A 19,756-nucleotide genomic window follows, 5' to 3' on the forward strand; every position below is an offset into this window, starting at 1 on the left:
TCTTTACTGTATTTCTTTCTCAGCATCGATGGTATACAGTGTATCAGCTGTGTCTGATTCGGAGTTTATGCAAGGTTATCATAACCTGTTGGCTTTTGTACTCCAGAATCAGGGTCCTGTATGCTTTATGAACTCGTTGGTTACTATGTCATGTTACCTTCAAAGATTTGCATACAACTGCCCCCTTATCTTTCTCTTCTTGCAGTCCCTTTAACATTGTCCTAGCTAGCTAGTATTATATCTCGTTCTTCTTGACAATACATGTCACCTCACATTTTCTCATGCTAAATTTCATCTGCTATATTTCCATTATTTTACCAACATGGGTGAAGTTGTGATCAGTGGTTGGTTGTATGGTCAGTTGGTGGAGTAGCAGGGACTACTTGTTTGGGCGAGGATTCTTGGTGCCAACATGAGTAACTCAGCAGTAAGTCTCTGCTATGCTTCTAAAAAGAGTGAAAGAGGTGAAGTGCATAGAAAGTTAATCATTGATGCTACAAACTAGATGGAAGTTATTATGAGCTCAATAGATTCATTAATGTTAGTAGACATTTGGCCATGACTGTCATATTGCTTTTCAAAAACACAGGAAATGTAGGCAATTGTTTAATATAGTGATATTATTGCAATAGATCACCTATGTTCTTAACAATGATTGAATGTGTTCACTGATGGGAAAATAAGGGTATTGTAAAATTAAATGGAATATTCCATTTGGACAAAAATACTGTACTTTCAATGTTCCAGTCCATAATCCTGAATTTTCCCTTTATAGTATTGTTTCCCCCACCACCCCTATTCCCAATCCTGTTATTTTTGTGTTTTTTTGTTGATATGAGAGATATATAGAACTTATTTTGAGAGGTTTTTCTTTTAACAGAATGAGCTGAAGAAGGTTGGATTTGACCCAAGTTTGGATCATCGATCACTGGTGGAACTCTCTGAGGTGGGTATAGGAATGCCAACAATTGAAATAATTAAATATGATCTGTGTAGGTTTTAGAGTCATAAAGTAATCCAGCATGGAAACAGGCTCATTGGCTCACCTTGTCAGCTGTCAAGTAACTATGTTAATCCCATTTCCCAGCACTTGACTTTTATATGTCAAGGCATAGAGAGAAATTTCTTGGTGAGATTTCTTTATTTTTAGTTAAAGTAATTTCACCATTGTATTGTGGCATGTGAGGAAAGATTTTTTCAGTGCAGTGAACTGAGGGGCCTGTCCTGTTGCCCAGTGCCCCGTGCACTTTGAGGCCTGCCAAGAACTAGGACTTGTATTCCAGCCAAATGATTAAATGATAAAGAACTAAGAATCTAGCCGGTTGTTTATCCTTTTCTTTTCGTGGGCCTGCAGCTTATTGTGCAGTAGTAAGATTGATGCATGATAAGTCTGTGCAAGCATCCGATTGGCATCAGATAGAACATGGAACTTCAGTGGTGGGCAAATTACTGGAGAAGATTCTTAGAGACAGGATTTATGGGCATTTGGAGAAGCATCGGCTGATTAGGGACAGTCAGCATGGCTCTGTGAGGTTGTGCCTCATGAGCCTGATTGAATTCTTTGAGGATGTGACAAAGCACATTGATGAAGGTAGATAAGATCTTTATTAGTCACATGTACATCGAAACACACAGTGAAATCCATCTTTTGTGTAGAGTGTTCTGGGGGCAGCCCGCAAGTTTCGCCATGCTTCCTGCGCCAACATAGCATGCTCACAACTTCCTAACCCATACATCTTTGGAATATGGGAGGAAACCGGAGCGCCCGGAGGAAACCCATGCAAACACAGGGGAGAACGTACAAACTCCTTACAGACAGCTGCCGGAATTGGACATGGATTTCAATAAGGTGTTGGATAAGGTTCCTCATGGAAGGCTTCAGAAAGTCAGGAGGCATGGGATCCAGGAAAACTTGGCTGTGTGGATTCAGAATTGACTCACCCATAGAAGACAGAGGGTGGTTGTAGATGGAGTGTTTTTTGATTGGAGGTCAGTGACCAGCGGTGTTCTACAGGGATCTGTTCTGGTACCCCTGCTCTTTGTGATTTTTATAAATGACTTGGATGAGGATGTGAAAGGGTGGGTTAGTAAGTTTGCAGATGATACAAAGGTTGGTGGTGTTGTGGATAGTGTAGAAGGTTGCTGTAGGTTACAACAGGATATTGATAGGATGCAGAGCTGGGCCAAGAATTGGCAGATGGAGTTCAACCCGGATAAGTGTGTAGTGATATACTTTCATAGATCGAATTTGAAGGCAGAATACAAGGTTAATGGCAGGACTCATAGCAGTGTGGAAGAACAGAGAGCTCTTGGGGTCCATGCCCATAGATCCCTCAAGGTTGCTGCGCAGGTTGTTAGGGTTGTTAAGAAAGTGTGTGGTGTGTTGGCTTTCGTTAGTCGGGTATTGAGTTCAAGAGCCGTGAGGTAATGTTGCAGCTCTATAAAACTCTGGTTAGACCACACTTGGAGTATTGTGTTCATTTCTGGTCACCTCATTACAGGAAGGATGTAGAAGCTTTAAAGAGGGTGCAGATGAGATTTAGTAGGATGCTGCCTGCATTGGAGAGCATGTCTTTTGAGGATAGGTTGAGTGAGCTAGGGCTTTTCTCTTTGGAGCAAAGGAGGATGAGAGATGACTTGATAGAGGTGTACAAGATGACAGGCATTGATTGAGTGGACAGTCGGAGACTTTTTCCCAGGGCGAAAATGGCTCACATGAGGGGGCATAATTTTAAAGTGATTGGAGGAAGGTATAAGGGGGATGTCAGAGGTAAGTTTTTTTACACAGAGAGTGGTGGGTGTGTGGAATGCACTGCTGGCAGAGGTGGTGGGGGCAGATACATTAGGGACATTTAAGAGATTCTTAGATAGCCACATGAATGATAGAAAAATGGAGGGGTATGTGGGAGGGAAGGGTTAGCTAGATCTTAGAGCAGGATAAAATGTCGGCACAGCATCGTGGGTCGAAGGGCCTGTACTGTGCTGTGATGTTCTCATAGAACATAGAACAGTACAGTACGGGCCCTTTGGCCCACGATGTTGGGCTGAACTATATGAACACCGAATTGTTCCTTGCTGATCAGCCCATAACCCTCCATTTTTCTTACTTCCATGTGCCTATCTAAGAGTCTTTTAAGTGTTCCTATTGTATCTACCACCCCCAGCAGTGCAGTCCAGGCACCCATCACTCTCTGTGTAAAGAACCTACCTCTGACATCTCCCCTGAACATTCCTCCACTGACCTTAAATGGATATCCTCTGGTATTGGCTATTGCTGCCCTGGGGAAAAGGTACTGGCTATCCACTCCATCTATGCTCCTCATAATCTTGTACACCTCCATCAAGTCACCTTTCATCCTGCATCGTTCTAAAGAGAAAAGCCCTAGTTCGCTCAACCTATCCTCATAAGACGTGCTCTCTAATCCAGAGAGCATCCTGGTAAATGTCCTCTGCACTCTCTCTAAAGCTTCCACATCCTTCCTATAATGAGGCAACCAGAATTGAACACAATACTGTAAGTGTGGTCTAACCAGAGTTTTATAGAGCTGCAACATTACCCCGCGGCTCTTGAATTCAATCCCCCGACTAATGAATGCCAGCACACCATATGCCTTCTTAACCACCCTATCAACCTGCGTGGCAACTTTGAAGGATCTATGGACTTGGACCCCAAGATCCCTCTGTTCCTGCACACTGCTCAGAAACCTGCCATTAACCTTGTACTCCGCCTTCATGTTTGTTCTTAACACTTCACACTTTTCTGGATTGAGCTCCATCTGCGACTTCTCTGCCCAACTCTGCATCCTGTCTATATCCTGTTATAACCTACGACAACCTTCTACACTATCCACAATCCCTCCAACCTTTGTGTCATCCGCAAACTTACTAACCCATCCCTCCAATTCCTCATACAAGTCACTTGTAAATATCACAGAGCAGGGGTCCCAGAACAGATCCCATCCACATAGCCAAGTCTCCATGGATTCCATGCCTCTTGGCTTTGTGAATGAGCCTACCATGGGGAACCTTGTTAAACGATATACACCACATCCACTGCTCTACCTTCATCTATTTGGTTTGTCACCTCCTTGAAAAACTCAATTAGGCTCGTGAGGCACAACCTGCCCCTCACAAAGCCATGCTGACTATCCCTAATAAGTCTATGCTTCTCCAAATGCTCATAAATCCTGTCCCTAAGAATCATCTCCAATAGCTTGCCCACGACTGATGTTAGACTCACTGGATTATAATTCCCAGGATTATTCCTATTACCTTTCTTGAACAAGGGAACAACATTTGCCATCCTCCAATCCTCTGATACCATTCCTGTGGCCAGAGAGGATGCAAATATCATCGTCAACGACCCAGCAATCTCTTCCCTCTCCTCCCTTAGTAACCTGGGGTATATCCCATTCGGTCCCGTGGACTTATCTATCTTAATGTTTTTCAGAAACTCCAACACTACCAATTTCTTAACCTCAACATGCTCCAGCACATTAGCCTGTTCTACGCTGACCTCATTTTCATCAATGTCTCTCTCCCTAGTGAACACTGAAGCAAAGTATTCATTAAGGAACTCCTCCACCTCCAGGCACATTCTTCCCCCTTTATCCCTGAGCAGTCCTACTCTCACTCTAGTTATCCTCCTGTTCCCCATATACATATAGAATGCCTTGGGGTTGTAATTGTACTCGCTAAAGCCTTCTCATGTCCCCTTCTAGCTCTTCTAAGTCCCTTCTTGAGCTCCTTCTTGGCTACATTATAATTTTCAAGAGCCCTGCGTGATTTTTTGCTTCCTAAAGCTTAAGGATGCTTCCTTCTTTCTCTTGATTAAATATTTCACCACTCTTGTCAACCATGGTTCCTTTACCCTACCATCCTTTCCCTGTCTCAATGGGACAAACCTATTCCAGAACCCCATGCAAGTGTTCGCTAAACAGCCTCCACATTTCTTCTTTACATTTCCCTGAGAATATCTGTTCCCAATTTACGCTCCCAATATCCTGCCTGATACCATCATGATTAGTCCTCCCCCAATTAAAAACTTTCCCATATCATCTGCTCCTATCCCTGTGCATGGCTATGCTAAAGATCAGGAGGTTGTGGTCACTATCTCCAAAATGCTCGCCCACTGACAGGTCTGTCACCTGACTAGGTTCATTGCCTAGTACTAGATCCAGTATGGCATCTCCTCTAGTTGGCCTGGTCCACATACTGTGTCAGGAATCCTTCCTGGACACATCTAACAAATTCTGCCCCATCTAAACCTTTGGCATTAAGGAGGTGCCAATCAATATTAGAGAAGTTGAAGTCTCCCATGACAACAACCCTGTTATTTTTTGCACCTTTCCAAAATCTGCCTACTTATCTGTTCCTCAATGTCCTGGTGGCTATTTGGGGGCCTATAGAGTACTCCCAACAGAGTGATCGCTCCCTTCCTGTTTCCGACTTCCACCCACACTGACTCAGTAGATGATCCCTCCGTGACGTCTATGCTTTCTGCTGCTATACTATCCCTGATTGGCAATGCTACTCCTTCCCTCTCCCCCTTTTTACCTCCTTTCCTATCCCTTTTGAAACATCTAAACCCCAGAACATCAAGCAGCCAATGCTGCTCTTGCGACAGCCAAGTCTCTGTAATGGCCACAACATCATACTCCCATGGCCTGATCAATGCTCTGAGTTCATCACCCTAATTTTTAATACTTCTCGCATTAAAGACATTTCAACCCATCCAATTTATGACCTATCCACTGTCTATCTTTCCTCAGTCTCTCTGCATAATACATCTACCTTTACATCAACTGCTCCGTCATCTGACCTAACACTCTGGTTCCCGTCCCCCTGCCAACCGAGTTTAAACCCACCCCAACAGCTCTAGCAAACCTGCCCACAAGGACATTGGTCCCTCTCGAGTTCAGGTGTAACCCATCCCTTTTGTACAGGTCATACCTTCCCCAGAAGAGATCCCAAAGATCCACAAACCTGAAACCCTGCCCTCTACACCAACTCTTCAGCCACGCATTTGTCTGCCATATCTTCCCAATCTTACCACCACTAGTGCGTGGCACAGGCAGTGTAGCAGTTAGCATAATGCTATTACAGCGCCATCGACCCGGGTTCAATTCCGCCCACTGTCTGTAAGGAGTATGCACATTCTACCTGTGTCTGCGTGGGTTTCCTCTGGGTGCTCTGGTTTCCTCCCACATTCCAAAGATGTATGGGTTAGGAAGTTGTGGGCATGCTATTTTGGCACCAGAAGTGTGGCGAAACTTGCGGGCTGCCCCCAGAAGACTCTATGCTAAAGATGCATTTCATTGTGTGTTTCAATGTACATGTGACTAATAAAGAAATCTTATCTTGGCAGCAATCCAGAGATTACCACCCTTGAGGTCTTGCTTTTTAGCTTCCTTCCTAACTCCCTATATTCCCTCTTCAGGACCTCATCCCTTTTCCTATCTATGTTGTTAGTACCAATGAGTACCACGACTTCTGGCTGCTCATCCTCCCCCTTAAGAATGCTGTAGACTCGATCTGAGACATCTCTGACCCTGGCACCTGGGAGGCAACATACCATCCGGGAGTCTTGTTCTCATCAACAAAATCTGTTCCCCTAACCAATGAAGTCCTCTTCTCCTCCCTTCCCTTCTGTGCCACAGAGATAGACTCAGTGCCAGAGACCTGGCCGCTGTAGCTTTCCCCTGGTAGGTCGTTCACACAACCCCCCCCCCCCCCAAGTAGTATCCAAAACAATATACTTGATATTGAGGGGAATGGCCACAGGGGTACCCTGCACTGACTGCCTGTTTCCTTTCCCTCCCCTGACAGTCACCCAGCTACCTGCATCCTGCAACCTAGGTGTAACTGCCTCCCGGTAACTCCTGTCTATCATCTCCTCAGTTTCCCGAATGATCTGGAGTTCATCCAGCTCCAGCTCCAGCTCCAGCTCCCTAACATGGTCTGTAAGGAGCTGTAGCTGGATGTACTTCTTGCAGGTGTAGTCATTAGGGAGACTTGTGGTCTCCCTGATTTCCAACATCCTGCAAGAGGAACAAACTACTGCCCTGCCTGCCATTCCCAGTGCTCTAAACTGCAATAAGAGAAAAAGAGACCTTACCTGAACCTTGCCTTAGCCTCCACTCACTTACTTCACGTCGAAGCGTCTTGAGCCAGAGCCTCAAGGTCCTACTCTTATAATGAGCCACTCACACATTGAGCTTGAGCTTACCTTTTTATTGGCTGCTGCTGCCCAATTAGCCCGAGACTTGGTCTCTAAACTGCTTCCTGCTTTCGCTTCTGTAAAATGAAAACTTGTCAGCAACGAGCCTTGCTCTCCAAACTGCTTCCTGCTCTTGCTCCGGTTAAAAAAAATCCAATCTTTGATTGGAAACGGGTCTGTATTGTAGAAGAAGTTTACGTTGAACTGATAGAGTGGAAACCATTGAGACTGATTGTTAAGTGTGTTTTCTTTATAGAAGCTGGAAAATGTAAAGAAGGAAGTAGCATCTTTAAATGCAAAACTGAAATCCTACCTTGATTTGACACCTGTAAGTGCCTTGATTTGTATTTGTTTTCACTAACAAGATTAGAAATAAAGTTGATAGTCTTGCTTGAATGCATCTTGAGCAGCTTCTGTACTATTTAGTGAAATCTGAGTTCTAATGCTTGTTATTAACCTTTTTTGTTGGGTTGGGTGGGGGTTTGTTGAATTTGTTTTTTGCAGAATCTCTATGCTGCCAAAGTGAAAATTGAAGAAACAAAACTGGAGCTGGTAAGTGGTTTATCTCAACTAAAAATTAAAATAGAATTCTGGAAAATATTCAGCAGTTCAGGTAGCATCCATGGAGAGGGAAACAATGCTGCAGGGTAATGAACTTTCATCAGAAAGAAAGTTATGAATGTAATATAATTTAAGAGGGAAAGGATGAGAAAACAAACCACAAGGTCTGTTATAGAATAGCAGATAGAAGATTAAATGTTTAAAAAAAAATGGAACTAGGCAAAGTAAAGTTGTATTGCAACAAATAAAGAAATGTGATAAATGTAGAGGAGTTGTAAGTTATATGAGAATTATTGCCAGTAGCTGCTGTCTGAAAAGTTGGAGCAGTGGTTATGATCCAGAAATTTGAATTCATTGTTAAGTCCATGGAGTTAATGAAATGATGATCCAGTGTTCCCGTCCTTTCAGCATTCCAAAAGGACTGTTCCTTCTGTGACAACCTGGTCTTCTTTCAATACCCTTCCCAAGCAAGTACAGGAGGTACATGAGGAACAGATGCTGTATTCACAGAATTTCATATTTCCAGCATCTGCAGTTTTTAACTTGTGTACAAGATTTTTACTTAATGTATTTTCATTTAGTAATGTATATATTTTAATGTTTAAAAATTGTACAACTCAATTGAGCAGGTTCTGAATTCTGAAAGCAACACTTTGCTGCAGAAGTAAAAGAATTTTAGTGCTGGGTGTTATTCCTGCACACCGTCTTGGAGTTATAGAGAGATAAAGCATGGAAATAGACCATTTGACCTACCGGGTCAGTGCCAACCATTGATGCTAATCCTGCATTAATCTACATTTTCTATTCTCCCACATTTCATCATCTTCCCCCCCATACCCCAAATTCTACCACTCACCTACACACCAGCTCATTAGTCTACCAACCCACATGTCTTTGGGACATGGGAGGGAACCAGAGCACCCGAGGTCAGGTTGAACCTGCATGTCTGTGAGGCAGCTGCTCTACTCACTGCTCCACTGTCTTGCGCCCTCTTGTGTCCTCTTTCCTATTTTTCTCACTCCAAGCCTTTAAATCTGCTCCATGCTAAAACTAACAAGTATATTTCCTTATAAAAAGACACAACATAGTTAATTGACCCGAGCTTGTGGTCACGTGTACAAATATGAGGTTGTAAATAATTGGATATTGGCAAACCATTTTTTTTTTAAATGGTAAGTTGTTTCCTTCCATTCAAAAATGGTTTCTCTCTTGTTCTATTTGATCTTTATTGTCAGCTTTTAATGAATTTCTTGTCGAGAAGCTTATAGTGACCATAATGACCAGGTTGTAAAAGCCCACTTGATTCATTGGTATCCTTTCGTGAAGGAAACCTGCCATCCTTAATCAGTCTGGTCTATACATGGATACCGGGACTCATCAGTACAGTTGACTCTTCTGTACCCTGCTGGCCTACCAAGACACTTAATCTACATGTCAAAACATATTATGAATACAGTTGGACAGACCACCCACCACTGATCTAGACTCTGAGTTCAGATAATAGAGGCAGATTTAACCAAGTAAGCACTACAAGGTCATCACAGATATCTGCGGTTAAGCCCAACTTGGGAGAGGTGTCTCACTGATTAAACCAATGGCGTTTTATTGCCGTACCTTCCAGCCATTTTCTAGACTCCCCCGTTCCAATCACTGGTTATGTCCTGAACCAGTAGACCACCATGGAGTTGGCACAGTAGAGGAGGGAGAGCACCCCATGAAGCCTCAAAGCATCGTCAAACCAAGAATTGCTCAGTAACTGAACTGGCCAAAGCCTGAAGGCCACGAGACTGGGACTGCAGCAGGTGGTGAAGGAATCAACGTGGAGGTCATGGGAAAGTTGTTACCTGCAAATCTCCTCTGAAGTCACTTTCCATCCTGAATTGGAAATCTATCTCTAGTTCTTCATTCCTGGATCAAAATCCTAGAACTCCCCTTTCAACAGTCCTATGGGAGTATCTTCACTGGAAGAACTGCAGCAGTTCAAGGTAGCAACCCGGCACAGTTTTTGAAAGAGTGGTTATGAACAAATACTAAATGTTAGGCTTGCCACGTTTCCACCTCCTGCAAACAAGAATAAAAAAAACTGACATTTTTTTAGTTCCTCTCCACAGAACTATCCAGAAAAACTATGTGAGTTTTATTTTCTAACTATTGTCACAATTTTTTTCAATGATTGACTTTGTCTATCCTTCTGGGTACACTTCTGACCCACTGTTCTTTGGTTAGTCTGGTAAACTCAGGATTCAGGTTAATCAGGAACAAATATATCACTGACGATCGATACTGATGCACACTTATGACCCTGTGCTGTACACTGCCTTTTCATATTAATTCTTTTGTTTGTCATCTTGCTTGATATTTCTGAAGCAAATTGCAGTGTATTTTCCTTTCAATAGGATCCTTTTCATTTGGATTCCTCTGGAATCCTAATGGATTCTTTGGCTCAAGATGTCCCAATTTCAGTTCCTTTTTTGACTGTGCTCAATTAACTGACTTTCACTGGCAGTTGAGGTATTACAGCATCATTCAGATCTCCTAATCCGGAGATGTGAAAAATCCATGTTTGAAAGATAGCTATACAAGCACATTGAATGGCTATGAGATTGATTGTGATATTAGAATAGAATGGCCTATTGACATTCTTTGATTAGGTCAAATATTTTTAAATTTGTGAGGCATACTCTTAAAATATTTAAAATGCTTCTCAGCCTGTGTCAGCAAGCCAAAGGAAAACATTTTTTTTATTGTAGGGAAGCTTTTAAATTTGGGATAGTGCATGAGAAATCAAATGTGCTATTAAGTCAAAAAATTTTGAAGGGATCAAATTTGATGCCAATATATACTCCCTGGGGTAAAGACAGAAACAGTGGACTGGGCATTTGAGTGAAGATTGCAGAAGTACATTTTTTGCTTGGAGTAGAAGGGAAGGAAAAGCAGAAGACTTGCTATTCTCAGGTAGTTAATGGAATATCAGAGCGCAAAATGAGACATTCAGGCTATCGTGTCCATGCCCATTTGAAAGAGTTATCCAGTTAGTTCCATATCATTGCTCTTTTCCCATTTACAATTTTTTCCCCCTCTAAGTATTTATCCTGTTTTCTTCTCACCACTATTATTGAACTTGCTTTCACAACCCTTCATTAAAGATCCTAAGAAACTTTTGAAGAGGAACAGGGGCATTAACCCCAACAACTGTCCAATTCTGTCCAATTTTTATCCCTCCAACCAAAATTAGTGTAAATGGATTATCTTAACATTTCACCTTGATGTTTCTGGGAGCTCACTGTGTGTAAATTTGCTATAATTTGTTCTATATTGCACTACACTTCGAAAGTACTTCAATGCCTGTAAAGTGCTTTGGGATATCCTGAAGTTGTGAAGGGCATTTTACAAATGGAAAGCTAGCTTTCACCTTCAGTGCATTCTAAACCTCAAAACTTGTGTGTATTTATTTTTGTTCTTTCTCATATTGCCTCTAGTTCTTTGACCAATTGTAAACCTGTGATCTTTGGTTATCAACCCTTCTACTACTAGAAACAGTTTCTACTTGTTTATTCTGTCAAAACTCTCTTGACTTCAAACACCTCTATGAAATATCCCCTAACCTTTTTCGGCTCAGCGCTGAACAATTCGAACCTCTCTAGGGCCATATCCATATTCAAGGGTAGTCGTGTCTATACTGCTCATTGGGAAAACTCCAGTAAATACTTTGCTCTGGTTTGAAAACAATAGCTTACCACTAGTCTCCATTTTCTGCATCTTAGCCAATTTTGTTTCTGCACAGCCTCTGCCCTTCTGTAGTGAGCAAAATCTTCAATTTTTCTTATCATAGAAGGTTTGCAGTGAAGATGGAAGTCATTCAGCTGACTGTGTCTATGCTGATTGAAAATGAGCTCCCTGGACCATTCTCAGCACTTTGTCTCGTCTCTTCAAGTACTTGTTACTTCTTCAGCATATTGATAACTGGGTTTAAATTTAGAAAGTAAACTTGCATAAATTAGGCTTATATTTCCATGAATATAGGAGGTTATATTCCCCACGGTTGGAAGAGTCTAGAATAATAAACTGTTCAGGGATAATATCCGAAATCACATCTTCACAAATCTGGTTGGATTTCCTCCTAAAAGCCAATGCATCTAGGTTAAATGAGACATTTTATATCTTGCCTTCTATCTCCCCACCAGGACAACCCAAACTGCTTTGCAGCCAATCAGATGTTTTGGAGTGTAGGCACTGTTGTAATGGAGGAAACAGCAGCAAATCTGCAGGCTGTCACAGAAAGCAACATGATGAATTTGGTAACATTAAGCAAGGGATGAATATTGTTTAGGACAGAGAGATTAATCTCCCTAATCGTCAAAATACTGCCACTTGGTAGAGCAGATAGGGTCTAGAAGGTGGCACCCAAGACATTATAGCATTCCTTAAATACTCCAGTCAAGTGTCAGCCTAATATGTTGTACTCTGGTGTCTGGAGTGAGACTTAAATCCACAGCCCTTTGACTTGGGCAAGAGTTCTACAAGCTGAGGGAAGAAATTCTTTACCCTGAGAAAGGAACTTGCTGTTGTGTGCAGTAGTTAAGGCAAATGGTATGGGTGCTTTTCAGGTAAATTTAGATGATAACATGATTGAAAAGGGAATAGAAAACAGTAATTGAATGCTAGTGGATGGAAGGTCCTGCAGAACATAAACTCCAGTGTTAAAAATCCTGCTATTGCTGTTATTTTTGTGTAAATCCAACTAGATTTGTTCTGTAATCAGGCAAATCCTACACCAACAGTACCTCCCAAATCCACAAACTCTATCAAACACAAGGTAGGAAGTGTATGGGAACACCATCAATAGCAGGTTCCTCTCCCAATCACACACCCATTCTGAATTGGAGATACATTACTGTTCACTTGTCATTGCTGGGTTTAAATCCTGGAACTCCCTACCCAAGAACACAATAGGAGTACCTTCACCAGAAGGATTACAGCAGTTTAAGAAGGTAACACGTCACCATAACCTTGAGAACAGTTAGAAGTGCACAATAATGCTAAGCTGGCCAGCAATGCCTGCATCTTGAAAAATGCATAACAAACAAAGTGGGCATTGTTGGAAGCTAGTAGGAAAACTGCTTGATTACTGACTCCAATTTTTGCAGTATAATCTAGACACAATTTTTAGTTGAGAGGGAATCTGCTGTTGACTGATCCATTAGTAGCTGTATGAATATGGCTACAGAATGACCTCTAGCTGTGCTTGTTTAATTGCATGGGTCCTATTAAGTTTATAATTAAATATAATAAAGACATCTGCAAAATGACATGAATAATTTTAGTTATTCTTTAATGAGTTAAATTCTCTTGTAGAAAAAAGTTGATCTTCTTCTTTCTGAGAAGATGGAGGGTCTGGAGAGCTTGGTGCCTGAAAGGAATTTACTCAAATGAACTGTTAACTGGCAATGGATGAAATCCTTCCAATGTGAAGCATCCCTGATTTCACAGTTTCTATGTGCCTACACCTTGGACAAGAAGACTAAAACAGTGGAGTATATCTGTATTTTTTTAATGTTGACTTAAAGTTCTGACAAATTTGTCACTTTGGGCTAATGAGGTTTATTTGAAGGTTAACAAGAATTGTCCTTTTGTGAGTGGACACTGTGAGGATGACATTTAAGTACGCCAAGCTTCTTAAGTAGCTCATCAACTGCTCACTCTTGCGAAAATGTTATTGTTATACCAGCCAACAATGAAACCTCTGTGGTGTCATGACATTTGTATAATGAGTTAATTCCTTGTTAACTCTGTATTTTATGTAAGTTACCATGGCTGCTGAATCCAATAAAATTCCAGAAAGTGAACTTTTTTTTTGTAGAGTTAATGTTTGTCTTTTCTGAGTTTCTGATTAGAGTATATTTTTCTCTTCCCTCTCCCCGTTTTGTTTCCCTCTTGGTTTTCTTTCCATTTTAGGTTGGCTATGGTCCCTCTATTATTTATGAATTAGTACTGAGTGTTTTTTTTTCTTAAAAAGGGAGAAAGGATCTCAATTAAGTTAGATTCTGATTTCATGTATAATCCTCCCAGCAACAATTACTATCTATAAAACGAGGGGAAATCTCTTTTATTCCTCTACTCAAGAGAGTATTATAATTAGCCTTGGCTTAGGTCAGTTGACCTAGCATGTTAACTGAATTTAGCACCTTCCTGATTTTTACATTCTGTCATATAGAGCATTATGCAGTTACCTGCAGGGCTATTAGAGAATATGCCCTCATTTTCATGTCTGTATATGCAGAGACATTACCTTCTCTCTTCCTGAATATTAGCATGAATGACTTGTTCTCTACATGCTAATGGAATGGTGCCTACAGCATTAGAACATAAAACAGCCCTTTGGCCCATGATGTTGTGCCGACCTATATAAATCTACTCCATGATCAATCTAACCCCGCCCTCCCACACAGCCCATAGATGCCTATCTAAGTCTTTGAAATGTCCCGATTGTATCGGCCTCTACCACCACCTCCGGCTGTGTGTTCCAGGCACCCACCACTTTGTGTATATAAAAGAAAACCTACCTCTGACATCTCCCCTAAAGTTTCCTCCACTCACCTTTACTGGATATCCTCTGGTATTGGCCATTGCCACCCTGGGAAAAAGGTGCGGCAATCCAGAAATAAATAATAGAATACATTTACATATGGAGTTATGGCAGATTTTGTGTGAATATTTACAATCTTCTGGAGCTTGCTTTTATCAAAGTATATATGAATGAGAAAATAGCATTTGACCCATTGTATTTCATTATTTGTAGCTCATCTCTACTATTCCACTTCACATTGTTCCAAATATTTTGAATAAAGCTCTCCTTCCTTAATTACTCTTTCAAACAACAAAGAATAAAACATTTTAACCCTACCAAATGTGTCCAGAGCTGCAATTGCCTGCTAGGAGTAGGCCGTCTTTATAATTCGATCTAAATTAAATGAATTTTAAAAAATGTAAAATGCTGGAAATGTTCAGCAGGTTGAGCAGAGTCTGTGAAATGGTGAAACAGAGTTAATGTTTCAGGTCATCCAGGCTCCAGAGATGCTGCCTCACCTGCTGGGTATTTCCAGCATTGAGTTTTTGAGAATTCCAGTAACGGTAGTACTTTGCTTTTGTGTTCTTGTCAAATGAATCTGCTATAATTGTGTGATTTTTTAAAAAGTAACCTGTAACCTAAAAACAAAACTCTCAAAATAGTGTGCTGAAACTTAAACCAGCAAGTAGCTTGGTCCATTGTGTTCTGGGAAAAGATGCAATGATTTAAGTCTTCCATCCTAATAAGTGTTTCACCCTACTTTCCAAAATAAATAATCCAGAAATGTTGGCATCGATAAGCTTGATTGTCATCTATCAGTCTCTGAATAAACCAGCTGAATTAACTAAATCATAGAAACCTAAGAGTTTTATTATGCTCGATCTGTTGTTCATCAATCAATCCACTCTAGAATTTTTCATTAGACCTTGCTGACTCCTTGATGAGGAAGGAGAAAATCCAAACTGAAAATGTTCTTTGGAGACACAAGAGGTTCTGCAGATGCTGCAATCTGGAGCAACACACACAAAAAGTGCTGGAGGAACTCAGCAGGTCAGGGAGCATCTCTGGAGAGAAATAAACAGTTGACATTTCGGGTCGCGATCCATCAGGACTAGAAAGGAAGAGGGCAGAAGCTGCCTGACCTGCTGAGTTCCTCCAGCACTTTTTGTGTAGCTGAAAATGCTCTTGTAGACTTCCCATTGGGTTAGCTGTGTTCCCCAAAGCAAAACGCCTATTGAAATCGCAGTTAAGATGACTTGTTTGTGACCAGTTGTCTGAGGTACCATGCAGATCATGTTGCATATGAAACTGATTTCTTGTTGATGAATAGGAGAGAAGAAAGTTGAGAAAATTATAACCATGTTTTAGATGTGACAATTTATAACTCATCTTACATTGTTCATGTAATGGGCTAACTGCTGCTTAGGCTGAAGGCCTTTTCAAAAACAAAAGCTTGATAGCCTATATTGATGATTGGATGAGTGAAGAATAGAAGAACATAAGAGATAGGTATAGTCTAGTTGACTCCTCAAGCCCATTCCGCCATTCATAAGATCATTGCTGATTCAAAGTTGACCTCCGCGCCATTTATTTTCGCCTCCCTCCCTAGGCCCCTAGAATAATTTCAGTAAATCTGCCTCCACAGCTCTCTGAGGTAGAGAGTTCCAGAGATTCCTGTCCCTCTCAGAAGGGTGATAAAGCAAAGTCACAGAATGGAGATCAGATCTGCGATTCTCTCTTTTGTGGAGGGAGAGAAGTTCAGTACGTCTGTATATTCATAAGTCAAAAGAAGTTAGATTTGACCTAAAGATTTTAAATTTAGAATAACTGCAACAACTGTTGTCAGAAATTTGTAGCACTAACCCACAATTGAATAACTTTGATTATGATGGAAGTCTAATACAAAGTAATAATTTTGATACTTTGGCTGCCTGATAGCACCGAAGTATAGATCAATGTAACAAAATAACTGATGTGAAATCATCCTCCTTCATAATTAGGTTCTTGTGTATTAAATTTTCTCTAACAAGTTATGGTGATAAAATACAAACATCACAATCTGGTAAAATGGTGGGGTGGAGAGAACTTTAAATTCCTACATCACCGATTGGATAGGTACATGGATTGAAAAGGTTTTGAAGGTTATGGACTGAATGCTAGCAAATGGGACCAGTATGGATGGGGCATCTTTGTTGGCATGGACCAGTTGGGCCAAAGGGCCTGCTTCGGTGCTATATTACTCTATAAGGGAAAGGAGACTACAATTGTAACTGAGTCCTCTGTTGGATGTTTTAGTCTGTTTAGCATTCGTTGCTTTACCTGACCCAAATATTGGTTGAGGAATCAATTTACTAAAAATCTGAATGCTGGACGTGTTTTCCTCCAGTTGCTTCTAATTAATGGCTATAACCTACCAAATTAGCCAGAAAATATTAAGTGTATACATATCTCTATTTATTTGTTTGGGTTAGATACAGTATATTTGAAGTAAAAAAAAGGATCCACAGATCATCACCTCTGATATTTCCTTCCCTTGTGAAATAGGAACCGCAGGTGTCAGTAGGATTAATGCATCAATGAATAATACATTACTGCACAGTATTTTGTAACGTTACCATGAATCTGAACATTGATGCTGATATGTTTGAAACCTGACGATAAGTATAGTTCTCTTTTGGTGTGCAACGTTATGCTTGGACAAGGATTTCTATAATTTTCTTAAGATAAAAATAACCAAATCTTCCAAATCTTGGGCAAAAAAAACCTCAAGAACTTAGTGGGTCAGGCAGCATCAAAAATTACAAAGGGATCTTGAGCAGCTAGGTAAGTGGGCTGAAGATTGGCAAATGGCTTTCAATTTGGATAAGTGTGAAGTGTTGCATTTTGGGAACTCAAACCAAGGTAGGACTTGTACAGTGAATGTTTGGGCCTGAGGAGTGTTGTGGAATAGAGGGGCCTAGGAGTACAAGTACATAGTTCGCTGAAAGCAGCGTCACAAGTAGACGGTGGTGAAAAAGGCATTTGGCATGCTGGTCAGGGCATTGAGTCTAGGAGTTAGGATGCTATGTTGCAGTTGTACAAGGTGTTGCTGAGACCACACTTGGAGTATTATGCACAGTTTTGGTTGAAGACATCATTAACCTGGAAAGTGCAGAGAAGACTCCTTGGAATGTAGGAGATTGAGTGGTGGCCTTAATAGAGTTGTATAAAATCATTAAGGGTATAGATAGGGTGAATGCACAAAGCCTTTTTCCAGGGAAGGGGAATTAAAAACCAGATGGCATAAGTTTAAGGTGAGTGGTGAAAAACTTAAAAGGGACCTGAGGGGCAACTTCTTAACACAGAGGGTGGTGCGTATATGGAACGAGTTACCAGAGGAAGTGGTTGAGGCAGGTACAATAACAACATTTAAAAGATATTTGAATAAATATGTGGACAGGAGGGGTTTAGAGGGATATGGGCCAAACATGGGCAAATGGGACTCGCTGGCTGGGCACCATGGTCAGCATAGCCGAGTTGGGCCAAAGGGCCTATTTCCATGCTGTATTACTCTTACTCTACAACATCTGAGGAAGGAAAGGGATGGTTGACATTTCAAGTTGAGAACCTGCAGTCTCTTGTGTTTCCAAATCTTGGGTCTTTGCAGTAGGTTTTCAGCAATTTATGTCTGTACTCACGAGATGTCTGGGTGAAGTTTATGGGGTTGATCAGTTTTACTTGGGGCATGAAAAATGATTGTGGAAAGACGCAGGAATCTGAGGAGGGTATTAATCCTGGAGCAAATATAGAAAACAAATACTTTTAAGATGTGCGGTTGGATTAGGGTTAGAGGGTACTGTGGCTGCACATCCATTGGAGATCGAAGATATAAAAACAACTGTGGTCTTTCCAACAGCAGCCCTGTTATTGTTTCATCATTAAATTCTACTATCAATATATGTTCTTTGCACCTGGTGGATAATGATCTTTAAGATGCTGTACAATCCTTGTTGGTGGTGAAGCTTTTTGTACTATTAATGAGAGTATTATAGAAATTAGTTCTTAGTTTTTTGTTCAGATACTTTAGAGAACAATTTTAATTGGAATGCTTGTCCTAAAATGGTGGCAATGGGGCTGCTATAGGAAAGGCCAGAGCTGGACGGTCACCATGGCAACGCGGAGAATGAACGAACTATTCCGGGTCACGGACGGCTGACCTTTCCAGCGGAGAAGCCGGTGCAGCGTCTGCCATTTTGTGAGGAGCCTCCGAAGCGGCGCACGGAGGAGCCGGAGCCCCAGCCGAGACCATGTTGCCGGTCCGTCCACCAGCGGCCTCCACGCTAACTCTGCTCAGACATCACGCTCCCGTAAGCGAACCCCAGAACTGAATCGCAGGTTGGAGGGACCGGGAGAAGCTCGAGTGCGATTTACAAAGCCCATTCGAAGCTGTGCCCTCCGCCATTTTGGAGGCGCAGCTGGCGGTGTGCGAAGTGGCTTTGTGGGCAATTAAAGAAAGGGCCGCGACGGCGTTGGTTCGGGAGGTGCCCGGTCTCGGTTTCTGTTGGGTGCGGAGGCCGCCCTCCCCCCGCGATGAGCGGCCGCGCACGACGCCGGTGAATCCGCAGTGCGCAGGAGCGGAAGTGGGAGAGCTTGTTTTGGGAGACGCAGACCCAGAGGTCGAGACGGTAAGAAATCGGGAGGGAGACAGAAAAAGGGGGAAGGGTATGGCGAGTAGGAGGGGAAATCGGGTGGGCGGGTTTGTACAGGAGGAAGATAACGTTGGGGTGAGGGGGGGGGGAGACAAGTGAGGAGATGTACTGAGGCGGGGAGGCAGGTTGGGTGCAGGAGTCTTGGAGAAGGGTAAGAGAGAGTGGGGTGGTGAGCAACGGAGGAAAGTAGGTGCTGTGGAAAAGAGAGTTGTGGAGGATCGGGGGAGGTGGAATGCAGAGGAGGGGAGAGACGATGTGGAAGGGAGGAGTTGCAGAGGGCAAGCCTGGGTGAAAGATGTAGGTGTAATGAGGGGGAAGAAGCACCGCGGGAATGCTTGGGGCAGTCCTAGACCTAATCCTGGGTAATGAAGCTGGGCAAGCACTTTGGAGATGGTGACTTTAACTCTAAAAGTTTCATGGTAATTACGGAGAGGTGTTAGGATGGTTTGGAAACTAAGGTTCTGAATTGGGGGAAAGATAATTTCAATGTCATTGGAGATGACCTGGCAAATGTAAACTGCTAGCAACTACTTGTGGGTAAATTGACATACAACAAGTGGGAGTCTTTTAAAAGTGAAAGATTGGGGCCAGCATGTTCCCATAAGGGTGAAAGGCAAGAACAGCAAGTCTGGGGAAAACTGGATGTTAAGGGATGTCAAGGGTTTGGTTTTAAAAAAAGCTTATGGGAAGGGGGGTGGGGTACACCCTTCGGGAGTATAG

General features: G+C 42.0%; 2 protein-coding genes across 5 annotated transcripts in view; both read left to right on the forward strand.

Moving 5' to 3' along the window:
* haus1 (HAUS augmin-like complex, subunit 1) overlaps positions 1–13,626 on the forward strand; it is a 40,331-nt gene extending 26,705 nt beyond the window's left edge. Inside the window, exons 6-9 of the mRNA XM_052041931.1 lie at positions 881–946; positions 7,476–7,547; positions 7,724–7,771; positions 13,136–13,626. Of these exons, the coding sequence (XP_051897891.1) occupies positions 881–946; positions 7,476–7,547; positions 7,724–7,771; positions 13,136–13,213 (264 nt within the window). The 3' untranslated portion in view covers positions 13,214–13,626. The remainder of the gene's footprint in view (positions 1–880; positions 947–7,475; positions 7,548–7,723; positions 7,772–13,135) is intronic.
* Positions 13,627–18,436: 4,810 nt separating this feature from the next.
* ark2n (arkadia (RNF111) N-terminal like PKA signaling regulator 2N) overlaps positions 18,437–19,756 on the forward strand; it is an 88,245-nt gene continuing 86,925 nt past the window's right edge. For 2 of the 4 annotated variants that reach the window (XM_052035299.1, XM_052035307.1), the window contains exon 1: positions 18,437–19,012. The gene's annotated coding sequence lies outside the window, so the exon portion shown is untranslated. The remainder of the gene's footprint in view (positions 19,013–19,756) is intronic. The other 2 variants (XM_052035316.1, XM_052035289.1) reach the window with 2 other exon arrangements.

This window comes from Pristis pectinata, chromosome 2 (genome assembly GCF_009764475.1).
Source record: "Pristis pectinata isolate sPriPec2 chromosome 2, sPriPec2.1.pri, whole genome shotgun sequence".
NCBI classification, from domain to species: Eukaryota; Metazoa; Chordata; class Chondrichthyes; order Rhinopristiformes; family Pristidae; genus Pristis; species Pristis pectinata.